We start from the raw sequence: 13138 nt of genomic DNA, 5'->3' as shown, positions 1-13138 counted from the left end.
GCAATGTCCACAATAGCCAAACTATGGAAAGAGCCCAAATGTCCATCAACAGATGAATGGATAAAGAAGATGTGGTACACACACACACACACACACACACACACAATGGAATATTATGCAGCCATCAAAAATTTGAAATCTTGCCATTTGCAGTGACATGGATGGAACTAGAGGGTATCATGCTAAGTGAAATAAGTCAGAGAAAGACAATTATCATATGATCTCACTGATATGTGGAATTTAAGAAACAAGGCAGAGGATCATAGGGGAAGAGAGGAAAAAATGAAACAAGATGAAACCAGAGAGGGAGACAAACCATAAGAGACTCTTAATCTTAGGAAACAAACTGAGGGCTACTGGATAGGAGGGGGTGGGGGGATGGGGTAACTGGGTGATGGACATTGGGGAGGGTATGTGTTGTAATGAGCGCTGTGTATTATATAAGACAGATGAATCACAGACCTGTATCCCTGAAACAAATAATATGTTATATGTTAATAAAAAATAAAAAATAAAGTTGGGGCACTTGGGTGGATCAGTCAGTTGAGGGTCCAACTCTTGGTTTCGGCTCAGGTCATAATCTCAGGGTCGTAAAATAGAGCCCTACATCGGGCTCCATGCTTAGCAGGGAGTCTGCTTGAGATTCTCGCTCTGCTTCTCCCTCTGTCCCTCCTCCCCGCTCTCTCTCTCAAAAAATCTTTAAAAAAAAGAAAAGCATCTAGGGGTGCTTGGGTGGCTCAATTGGTTAGGCGTCTGCCTTTGGCTCAGGTCATGATCCCGGGGTACTGGGATTGAGCCTCACATCAGATTACTTCTTGTGAAGCCTACTTCTCTCTTTCCCTCTGCCCCTCCCTCCCCCCTGCTCATGCTCTCTCTCTCTGTCTCACTCTCTCTCTGTCTCAAATAAATAAAATTTTAAAAAAAGAAAAAAGAAAAGGATCTCAAGTAAATCTGGTACAGTATCAAAATTTGGTAAAGCTGGATAGTTGGATAGTGAGTAAATGAGAGTTCATTTATTTTTCTCTTTTGTCTGTTTAAAATATTTTATTTTGAAAAGAGAAGCAGTATAAGAGTAAGGAAACACAACTGGAAAGATAGGGTTGTAATCAGAAGTTACTATGAGACAGTAGATTCTTGAAGTTTAAAAGTTCAGAGGTAGAATAATTTTAGATGATGGCAGGATCAGAGTTTGCTGTGTGTGGGTGCAGTTCAAGTGGAGTAGAGGCCATTTGGATCAGAGCTGTTTGCATTGAGAAGGTTGCAGGCCTAGAGCATAGGCTGTTAGACAGTTGGCGACATGAACATTGACATCACCAAGAACCATGACTTGATTTGAGATAGACAGGAATATCAGCCAGAAGCCAAAGTGTTCAGTGAATATGGAAGAGTGACCAGATGATCCATAGTTAACGTGACAAAGAAGAATACCATCCAAGATGGAGAAGTCATGATTTTGAAGCAATAGAGGACAGTTGGGAGAAAGGTTTTTCTCTAAAAGAGCTTCAATGTTCCATCTTCCAGGCTCTCAGAAAAAGAGAACGAACAAATATCTGAGCAGATGAATGCCCTTAATAAGGCTTACCATGACCTTTGTGATGGTTCAGCAAACCAGCTTCAGCAACTCCAGAGCCAGTTGGCCCAGCAGACAGAACAAAAGGTACTTTTAGTTTCTTTCTCCAAATGGGAAGAGTACCTTTCAAATGGTACGAAAGCAGCTTTGCTGTTTGAGAATCATGTTCACTAGCTTTCCATGACCAATGTGACTTAATTTTTAACCTCACCATAGCAGCCATTTGTCTTGTGTTTCTTTACTGGGGTTCCATGATGTATTGGTCAGTCAAGAATACTAGAAGGCACTCATGGCCAACCCTGTAGACCCTGGTTCACCATTTCTGTTGCCTGGCATTTTGTGGCAGACCACAATTGAGGAGAACATAAATCCTGTATTATATCTGATCACAGGGCAGCAAGAGTACTCCTTCATGGCATTGCCACTCAAAAATTGATAGCCAAAAGTTCTGAATATTGGGAAGAAAAAGCCGTGTCCTCTTCCCCCACACTTTTTTTCATATCTACTAAATAATGAGAAATGTTCATTTCCAAGCCAACTGGTAGATTAGCTGTACTGACTGAGACGCTGGTTCCCCTTACCCATAGTCATCCCATCATGTGACATCTTTACCAATTCCCACTCATGTTCACTTCCTGGACCATATGAAAATTGTCAAGTTCTCCTGGTTGTCCTCAGTTCTTCCTGGATACCTGTGTGTATATGTAAACTTACCATATTATATACATGTGTCTTTGGGATATATATGTGTGTTTGCCTGCTTATTTCCTATGTTGTGAAGCAATGGCCAACATATGTGGGGCAGGTCAAAATTTAAGGTCATGTGGCTATCAGATTTGGTCTAGATGATGCTCAAAATGATATTCAGACAAAACATGCTTTGACTCTGGTCCTTGGATATGAAATTGATGCATCAGGAGCTAGAGTTGTAAAGACCACAAGACAGAACCAACTATGATTTATTTGAGAGTAGATTTCCAAAAAGAATGTGCTGGTTTAGCATTCTCCATGTAAGGTAGCCCACTTTTAATGGCTTATTGCTTCACCATAAAGGGAGTATGTGAAAAGTTTTAACAATTGCTTGCTGAGAACACCCAGTTCTCATTTTGAAAGGTTAAAAAGGGGGAGAGAAAAAAGAAAGCCAAGCTGCCAAGCACCACTACATTGAGCATGATGTGTCCCCTGTTACTGTTCGTGTGTTTCATGTGAAGTATTGTTCTGATTAACTGACATCCTTGCTTACAAGTTTCACTAACCCTTTGGAGTTTAAGCACAAATGCACAAAAGGGAAAAGAGGACGACCTGTTTGGGGTTCTTTTTTGCAAAAAAACAAACAGTCGCATGCTGGACGCTAACCCCAAGCTTACACTGTGTGTGCGATGAGGCTGAGCTGCTCCGTAAGGCTCTCTCTCTATCTGCCCAAGGCGTGCTGCGACTCTGGTAAGTAGAAGCCTTTTATGTTTCCCTTCCTACTCTCCCTCTGCCTTGCTCTGCTTGTTTAGGTCAGAATGCCCATGTTTGGTGGGACTGAACTGGATTTCTCTGGATTATTTCCCAGCTCAGTGCTTCCTGCCTGTCCTTCAATTAAGAGACTACTGGAAGGAACAGCATGTAGTCTTTTCTCTTTGTCTAGCAACTGGCCAGACTCCAGGTCTTTCTTCAATATCAGCATCTTTGAGACTCAAGGACTCTCAGAGAAGAAATTACAAGTTTTCAAAGGAATCTTTTCCTCTGTCGTCTTGTCTGCTTCTGAACCATCTTGACATGGATTTTGTAAAAGGGATTATTCATGTATCTCAGAGGCCTATGCAGTGTGATTTTCCCTTCAGTCTCTGTAGACAGCTGGTAGACTCGCGTAACATATATTTGCTTTATACAAGTTGAACTACTTTCTAGGTCAGAACACAGGAGGGGGATAGGGAACAACACGTAATATTTTAAGTAGTGTGGAGAATTCTGTTACTCCGTTATTTGAACAAATACAGTGAGATAGGGATGTGAACCAATGTGTTCCCACATTTGCCCTCCATTCTTTGTCTCTTAAAGCGTGCAACTAATTGAATTTGAAATCCTCGATGTATGTCTTTAAAATCTAGGGGCAAGCAGCTTAAGGATTTTAAATGTTTCCTTACTATTTACCAATTTATTCATTAATTCAGCAAATGTTCCTAGACACTGAATGGGTAAAGTACCTGCTCTTACAGAGCTGACTCTCACTGAGACAGAATGAAATGCATTATTTAGGAGGCAGGGAAGTGATGGGCAGTTGCTACAACAACACGCCCCATGGATAAGTTCAAGAGTTATATAAGGATCAGAAAGTAATACTGACCAAAGAGGGACAGACAAAATGATCTATAGAAAATAATGAACGTCAACAAAAAGAGGTAGGAACTTGAGAGTAATGAAAGTGTTTTAAGTGGCAAAACACTTGAATGAGTTAATTTCTGAATACCATCATTCTGTGATAAAAGGCTTCAAAATAGGAATTCTCCTAGGAGCTGTTTTTAGGTCTTTATGCAAGGGTAACTTTGGCAATGTATAAGATTTGCCTTATTTCCTGGACTTAGGACCTAACTCTTGTGTATGATGCAACTCTACTGACCCATCCTTCATGTTCTTCTGGATCTGATGGGGGAGGCAGTATAATAAGATTTAGAGTCAGACCTTGATTTGATTCTGGAACTCACTTATTTTGTGACCTTGGACGAGTTATAACCTCGCTGTGCCTCATTTTCTCATCTGCAAACTGAAGATTAAAATAATTGCTTTCGTAGGATTGTTGTGAGGATTAAATATCGGCACTCAGTACATGTATTAAGTGCCCCACAAGTGATAGCTGTAAGCTGGTGCTTGTACTCTCCGTTATAGCCTGGACCAGAAGAAAAGTGGCTAGTGGTCCCGGAGGTAAAGGTCCCCAGTCTGTTCCTTCCTTAACTTGCTACTTCCAGTTCCCAGGACTGATTTAACTCAGGGCCATTGCCCTGGGAGGCGCTAACAGTGGCCACTGACCATGACTGCCCCAACTGTAAAACAGCTGCTTGAGTACTACACACTGGGCTGTTTCTGGAGATGCATACCTGTTGTGTGGCTACTGGCCTACTTGAATCTTTCTTCTAATCCTGTGAACTGTTCCTGCTGAACTTACTAGCATGGAAGTGCTCTTTCAAGAGTCTTCCGCATGGGTTGCTACATTGAGAAGTTGCTGTGTAGAGTTGACTTCTCACTTCTGGGGAATGGTATATTTCTAGAAGAACCTTTGTGGTGATTTAGTCTTAGAAATAGTTGACCTTTCGCTTTCACTGCTTGCCACTTTGTAGAGCTTGTCACTAAGATATGCTTAATGCTACCATCCGTCAAGTAATCTGTGAACTTCTGGCCATGTTCAACATTCTGCAGTTTAGACAAATTCTTTCTTAGTATTAATGCTGCCAGGCTTTAGAGTGTTTCTTACACATTGGGGCTCATCCCAGGCTGGGTTTTTCTTGTGGTCAGAATTTGATATACTATAGTTCTTTGAATGAATCATTTCAATAGCTGGGCTTTTCTGATTCAGTTTTCTTTTTCATTTTTTTTTAGGGTTGCAGAGCAGTTGCTGGGGTGATTGACCTAGGCACAGTGGAGATATTTCCCATCTTCAAAGCCATGCAAAAGGGCCTCATTGACCAAGACACAGGCCTTGTGCTCCTGGAATCCCAGGTTATCATGTCTGGCCTCATTGCCCCTGAGACCAGTGAAAAGCTCACTCTGGAGGAAGGTCTAGCCAGAAACCTCATTAATCCCCAGATGTACCAGCAGTTCCAAGAGCTACAGGATGCCCTGTCCTTAATAAGCAGGCTTCCTGAGAGCAAAGGCCTTCTTTCGGTGGTGGAAGCAATTGAAAAGAAAATAATCAGTGAGAGAGTTGGACTGAAAGTCTTAGAAGTTCACCTGGCAACTGGAGGTTTCAGTCTCCCCCCTAATAAAAGCTGCGTCAACCTAGAGGAGGCTTTTCACCAAGGCCTCATTTCTGCAAGGCTTCACTCACTGTTAGAGTCTTACCTGAAATCATCCAAGAATTTGATAGACCCCAACACAGCTGAGAAAGTCAGTTTGCTGGATCTGATGCAGAGATGTATTGTCCACCAGGACTCAGGGTTGAAACTGCTGCCTGTCAAGCAGCTGGCAGGGGGAATGGTGAGCTTGAAGTCAGGCCGGAAGGTTAGCATTTTCCGTGCAGTTCAGGAAGGCCTAATAGACAGACAGGTCACTGTCCGGCTGCTGGAAGCTCAGCTTTTTGCTGGTGGCATAGTGGATCCAAGAACAGGACATAGGCTTACTGTGGAAGAGGCTATAAGACATAATTTAATTGACCAAGATATGGCCTGTGCTATTCTCATAAGGCAGCTTCAGACAGGAGGCATCATAGACACCGTCACTGGACATAGGCTGACAATAGATGAAGCAGTGAACAATGATCTAGTAGCTCCTAAGATTGCCCTTGTGATTCTGGAGTCTCTTTGGTCATTCATGGGCTTGCTGTGGCCTGAATCTGGAGAAATCCTCCCAATCACAGATGCCCTGGAACAAGGTATTGTGTCTACGGAACTAGCTCATAAAATCCTTAGTGGCCGACAGCATATTAAAGCTCTGTTTCTACCAGCAAGCACAGAGGTTTGGTCCTGGAAAAAAGCAGTAGAAGATGGTATGTTGGATAAAGATCTTGTCAATAACTTAAAATCAATTTGCATACCTGATGTGATGCCCCACATGCAATTGGCAGATTCTTCAGAACGATGCAAATTAAACATTAATCCTGGAGCAGTAGGTCTGCCACGGAGCCAGAGCCGAACTGAGGGCATAGTAAGCCCTAGCGAGAAGCTGTTGTTTCAGCTGATGACTCACAGCTATATCAATGTGCGAGATGGACAGAGGCTGCTCCTTTTAGACAACGAGCTAATGGAGACACTGACAGCAAGAGGTGAATATCAAGCAAGCCCTCCAGAAGTGTTGGAAGTTGGGCATCAGAGACTAGAAACTCCTGAGGAATTACAAGAATCAGTGAATGTCAAAACCACAGAAACTTTCTGTGATGGGCTGACTGTAAGGCCATGTGAGTTCCAGCTTTCTTTTCAGAGTGAAGAATATCCTAATCAGGCAGATTGCACTGAAGCAAAAGGCAAAAGGACCACTGTAGAAATTGAAGCTTCCACTATGGAGAACCCTGAGAGAGACCTGTTTGTGGGGGAACAAAAAGTGAGAGATCCAAATGTTGATACTTTGATGGTCCCAGATACAGGCAAATCAGAGTTAAAAGGGCAATTGCTAGGCACCAAAAAGGAAGAACTAACAGGAATGTCCACCAGAGAAAATGTTAGCAGGGGATTTCTCCTTACGGTACCCACCGAGGAAGCTGAAGATGTGACCTTGGTGGCAAGCAAAGATCCTTTTCCTGTCGAGACACTGAGGGAAGAATGGCAGACTCCCGGAAAGACTTCTTTTCTGTGTCAGACAGCACGAGCAAACACACCTGAAACTGGAGGGCCACTCATAAAACCCCAAAGCAAAAGGTCACAATTTCAGGTAAAGAATACTCTAGATTTAGAATCAGAACTAAGGTCTGAAAATGACATGAATATTCATACTCTAGACAAAAAGAAAAGCTTAAATAAAACATTTTCGGATAGGGATGACCATAAACAAAATCCAGAAGGACACGACACTGTAGGCGGTAGTGTGATGACTTTAGGAAAGACAGATGTGGAAGACAGTGGTCATGAAACCTCCCTGTCATACAGTCATCCTTCAGAATTGCTCCAAGAAGCTACCTTAAATACATTATCTGCACAATTACTAGATGGTGGTATCATTCACGAGCAAACAGGTCAGAAGCTCTTACTAAATGAAGCAATAGCCCGAGGTATTGTGCCCAGTCACACTGCTGTGAAACTTATGGGAAAACTGAACATGTTCCGGGGCTTCTTTGACTCTCAGACCTGCGAGTCTTTGACCACTGAAGAGGTCATTGATGAAGGTCTGATGGATGAGAAATTATTACATAATGTCCTCATGGCAGACAAAGCCATAAGTGGCGTCTTGGACCCCCGTACCCACACACTCTGCTCTGTGAAGGAAGCAGTTACAGTTGGACTTCTTGACACACAAACAGCCTCCAGAATTTTAGAGGGGCAGGTGGTGACTGGTGGAATTGTTGACCTGAAACGAGGCAAAAAGGTTTCGGTAACTCTGGCCTCAAATCTTGGCTTGGTAGACAGTGCTGACCAGACAGAACTTATAAATCTGGAGAAAGCCTCCAAAGGCAGAGATGCTGAGAAAACAGTTAGGGAGAGATTTATTAGCTTACAAATGGAAACAACTGGAATTATGGACCCTGATAGCAGAGCTCCTTTAACAATCATGCAGTCCATTGACAGAGGACTTCTGGAGAGAGAGGAGGCTGTTCGGTTGTTGACTAAGCAGGTGGTAGATGGAGGTATCATTCACCATATATCTGGAATGAGACTTTCTGTTGATAATGCCTTTGAACATGGCATCATTGATGAAGATTTAGCCAAGCAACTCAAAAAGGTTGAGAACTTAAGCCTCTGTCAGTTTTTTCACCCTGAAACCAAGGACACTGTTTCCCTTCCTGAAGCCATAAAATTAGATCTTGTTACCCCAGACTTGAAAAGAGAAATCCAAGAAATACAGGCTTTGACTGGAAGCTTTGTGGATCTCATTTCTGGCCAGAGATTGACCTTGGCAGAAGCTGAAAAAGAAGGACTGTTAACTACTAATAAAGCAATATTGTCTTCAGGAATGATGCATGGGATTATAGATCCTGAAAGTTACAGAATTGTTCCTTATTCAGAATTAGTAAAGAAATGTAAGATTGATATTGAATCTGGACAGAGATATCTAGAAGTAATTCCCTTCTCAGACATTAAAGATGCAACAAGTGACAAAGTGCTTACATTATCCCAAGCAGCTCAGCTTAGAAAAGTGGACTTTATATCTACACTGAAGGTTCTGGAAGCTCAGGCAAATACCAGGGGAATCATAGATACTGCCACGGGGAAAAGACTGACCTTGGCATCAGCTCTGGAACAGAAATTAGTAGATGAAAACATGGTAAGAATTATTGCAACTCATCAGGTATTAAATGGAGGAATTGTTGACATATTTAATGATCAGAGAGTGACTCTAAAGGAAGCTGTTGAGAAAGGATTTATCAGCCCTGAACTGGCAACTATGATCCAGGTAGATACTTTAGAGTCCTGCGATCATGGGGCTCAGATTGAAAAGCAAGATGGGATTGAAGTATGTGAAATAGAGAAGGAATTTCTAAGAAAGGAAATGTTAGTTGCTTGCAATCGGACAGCTGGAATGAGTTATGATAAAGGAGCAAGTGAGAAATTATTTGAGATTGGAAGTCAGTCTGCACAAGGAAAGGTTAAAACAAGAGTTTCTGACGGGGGGCAGGCCAAAAAGAGCAGGGAAATTTCATTAAAAGAATTGGAATACAAGGATCAAGATAAAAGGAGAACTTCTCCAGATGCTGAAGAATCTGTCAGTATCAGCATTCCTGGTGATCATAAAGATACATCGTTGGGCCAAGGTTCAGTGATACTCCCTCACCCAGAAAGTCATGATTTTAAACTCAAAGAAGCGGCTAGGGATGACTTGGGAAAAAACACAAACGAAGAGCAGGAAAACATAGAGGCACAAATGGAAATTACTTCTCATATGAAACAGTCTATATCAGGTCCAGATCCTAAAGAAATAAGAGAAAGCCAAGGAAGAATTATTTCAGAAGTGCAAGAATCAGATTATGAAACTTCAGTCAAATTGCTGAGTGAGCAGGTTATGCAGAAACCAATGAATACCAGGGAGAAAAGGAAGAGGGAGAAGAGGGAGGTGATTATAGAAGAAAGTGGCAAAACATGCAAACCAGTTCTTTCTGAAGAAAAGTTGAATCAAGAAACCACCATTGGAGCTGACCAGGGATCCAATGTAGAGATTCCACCTGTGGAAATAAGCATAAATGAAAAGGGAGAAGAAGCTGGTAAAGAATTGGGATTTATTTGTAAAGCTGAAAACTCTTCTCCAGTGATACCCAGAGGAATTTCTGTAAATCAGGATGTTTTAACATTCTTCAAACCTAATCAGGTCCATGAAGGAGAAGTAAAAACTTTGAGCCTCTCAACTTTAAAACCGGAAGAAAATTTATCTCAAATTACTGGTGGGGCCCAGAGTGAACCATTCTTTTCTACAGCCCCAAGACCTGAAGGATTATACTACCAGGAATCAGTTGGAAAGGCCCAAGTTGCAGGCAGGTCCCAAATTTCTGAATCAAACAAACCTTTCCAAGGAACCATCAGACCAGAGACCAACTCTTGTCAAGATTCCTGTGTTACTTTTAAGACCAAAGAAACCAAAGATCTGATTTGCTCATCTAATGAATATAAAGAAAGATCATACCAGGAAATACCTTTTGACTCAACAAGAATTCTTAAGTTAGAAGAAACTACAGTTTCTACAGTAGACCCAGAAGAAGTCAGTTATCTGGAATTCTCAGACAGAAAGGACTTTCATCATCAGGACAGCAGAAGTGATAGTGAAATTTGTGGAATTCTCACATCTAAAATAACAACTCAGGAAATGACTGGAGACACATTTCTAGAAATGTCAAACCCTATAGTTACAGATGTAGAAGCAGCATCTTCTAAGGGCATGGTGACTCAGGATGTTCCCAGAGTCTTAGCATCCCTTCTTCCGGAGAAACTGTTCAAAGATGGGTCTCAAAAAGAGAGGGCAGAACAACAGGATGCCACCATTAGTCCCCCTATTCCAGAGACCAGTGAAGAAAAGCCAATGCCGCTCAAATACCCTACAATAAAGATGGATGAGAAGACACCACAGGAAAAGCTCAGAGAAAGTCCTGGTGGTGAACAGATTCCCTTCATGACTACAGCTGGGGGAAGGGGAAATGAAGGTGTAAACCCAGAGCCCTCCAGAACAACTAAAGTAAGTTTCCCCGTGGTGTGTCTGTATGTACATTTTAGATGTAACTAGTTTAATGCTAAAACTCCTGACTGGATACTGAATTTACGTATGTACAATTGTGTGCATACCTACAGTTTCAGGGGACTAGATGATTCTCTAAGGTATAATTTAGTTTACCATCATCTGTTTGTTACACAGTTGTTAGGAAATTAGGCAGAATGTCTTTCTGAAATTTGCAAGGGTTTTAAGTTAGAAACTAACACTGGGGGCGCCTGGGTGGCTCAGTCATAAAGCGTCTGCCTTCGGCTCAGGTCATGATCCCAGGGTCCTGGGATCGAGTCCCACATCGGGCTCCCTGCTCGGCAGGAAGCCTGCTTCTCCCTCTCCCACTCCCCCTGCTTGTGTTCCTGCTCTCTCTCTCTCTCTCTCTCTGTCAAATAAATAAATAAAATCTTGAAAAAAAAGAAACTAACACTGGAGCTAATATGAAATACCGGGGTGATGGTACCTATAGTTGGAATAGCTTTTGGAAGTTTTGCTAAAATGATGCTTATGGATTGGTAATTATGAGCCTCTCTTCCCTGAGGAAGTTAATAAAATCACTTTTTTTGTCTATTGATTTGAGGCAACATAAGCACATGCCATGTTTTAGTTCATCTATGTGAACTAGCTCACCCTATGTGTAGTAAAAATTTGTTTGTCTCAGTGAGACAGCCTGCTTTTAAAAGCAGACTTAAAGGTGAATGTTCGATCTGAATGAGTTTTCTTTTTGGCTCCACAGAATGTATTTAACCGACAACTCTGTCTAGAACATGATGAGAAGCTGGTATCCTATCTCTCTCTATTACGTGACATTGAAATGAGGACCAAACAGATTAAACCTCTGGACCTAAACCTGGCAGAGCTACAGGACTTGCTGTGTCAGGCCAAGGTAGGTTCCCAGAGACTTCCTGCAGGCCCACCAGCTTGGAGGGAATAGAGAGTATTCAAGAAGAAAAACGTGTTCAGGGGTGCCTGGGTGGCTTAGTTAGTTAAGCAATCTTACTCTTGATCTCGGTTCAGATCTTGAACTCAGGGTTGTGAGTTCAAGCCCTGTATTGGGCTCCATGCTGGGCATGGAGCCTACTGAAAAAAAGAAAAAATATATATTTATTTATTTAAAAAAATAAAGGAAAAGAAAACACCACCATTTAAAGGACCCCCCCCCCAAAAAAAATAGATTAAAAAATTGGAGATCTCTGAAGAACATCAGGAAACACTGGTCTCACAAAAGACAAAGCAGAAGAGACTCAAGGGAGGAGTTGTAGCAGGAGTAAATACAGTAGGGAGACTGAGTGAGGACTAGAAGGGGCATTTAGTGCCCAGAGTCATTGGTAACCTTAATAAGAATAGTTTCAGTGGAGCTGTAGGATATCAACGAGGTTCCAGTGAGAACAAATTGGAGGTTGGAAGGTGGGAGCAATTAATGTAAATCATTCTTTCCAGAAGCTTGGTGGTGCAGGCGAGGAGAGAGGTGTAGGACACTAGCTGGAGGAGATGCACTGAAAAAAGAATGTTCTGATTGGATTTTGGGGCCGACTAGGAGGAACCAATAGAAAAGGAGAACTTGAAGTTAGGAGAGAGAAGAAATGATAATGGATGACATGAGTTCCTGAGCACATAAAATTAGACAGCTTGAGAAGGAGGAAGAGGAGCGCTTTCCCTCAACCGAGGTTAAGACTTGTCACAGGATTGGAGTCACAATGAGGACAGACTGTAGAGGTTAAGCAGTTCTCTCAATATGCGGAGTATGGCCTTGGGAGGGCATCTGAAGGGCAGGTGAGGATGATGTCCAAAACTGCCAACTTTCCCATAGCTTATTTCTGGCTCCTTTGCTGAGGATCAGAATATTGTAGACGCTGAGTTAGGAAGGCTGGGTTGGGATATTTTTCTATCTTCTCCTTTTGCCTCATTGGATTTTGGAGTGGAAGAGTTTTTTATTTGTTTTTTTTTTTAAGATTTTATTTATTTGAGAGAGAGCACATGCATGAGCAAGGGGAGGCAGAGGGAGAGGAAGAAGCAGACTCCCCAGTGAGTGTGGAGCCTGACGTGGGCTCAGTCCCGAGACCCTGAGATCATGACCTGAGCCGAAGTCAGATGTTTAACCGACTGAGCCACCCAGGAGCCCAGGAAGTGTCGTTCTTTTGTTTGACTTATTTTGTGTCACATTATATAAGGCATAATGACACTCTCAAAGGGATAGCAAGTTGTATTGGATAGTGCACTACACTGAGTCAGGAAACCTGAATCCAAGTCCTGGCTCCATTGCTGAGGTGGGTGACTTTAGACAAAAATAAAATAGAATGGAATAGAATAGAATAGAACAACATCTTCAAATGCTGAGGCATTGCTTCTGTAAATCTGGTATAATAATAATATCTCTTCTGCCTACCTTGAGAATTAGTGATTGTGAGAACCAAACAAACAAATGAACATACATAAAAACATTTCATAAGCTGTAAAGCAGGTGTTGGCATGAGGTGACAGAAAACTGTGTTCACAGCTGATTATAGCAAGAGTTCTAGTCTTGATTTTGGAGGTAAC

The 13138-nt window shown here is 42.1% G+C and overlaps 1 protein-coding gene across 14 annotated transcripts in view; it reads left to right on the top strand.

The window, feature by feature from the left end:
- Window positions 1–13138, top strand: part of MACF1 (microtubule actin crosslinking factor 1) — a 324108-nt gene that overhangs the window by 195573 nt on the left and 115397 nt on the right. For 13 of the 14 annotated variants that reach the window (XM_035018976.1, XM_035018975.1, XM_035018963.1 and 10 more), the window contains 3 exons: window positions 1522–1657; window positions 5150–10576; window positions 11337–11486. In XM_035018976.1, coding sequence (XP_034874867.1) covers window positions 1522–1657; window positions 5150–10576; window positions 11337–11486 — 5713 coding nt within the window. The remainder of the gene's footprint in view (window positions 1–1521; window positions 1658–5149; window positions 10577–11336; window positions 11487–13138) is intronic. The other variant, XM_035018977.1, reaches the window with a different exon arrangement.

The sequence above is a fragment of the Mirounga leonina genome, unplaced genomic scaffold, assembly GCF_011800145.1.
Source record: "Mirounga leonina isolate KUSES-001 unplaced genomic scaffold, KU_Mleo_1.0 Mir_173, whole genome shotgun sequence".
In the NCBI taxonomy this organism is placed as follows: Eukaryota; Metazoa; Chordata; class Mammalia; order Carnivora; family Phocidae; genus Mirounga; species Mirounga leonina.
Note: the sequence above shows the minus strand (reverse complement) of the source record. Positions and strands in the feature narration are given on the sequence as shown.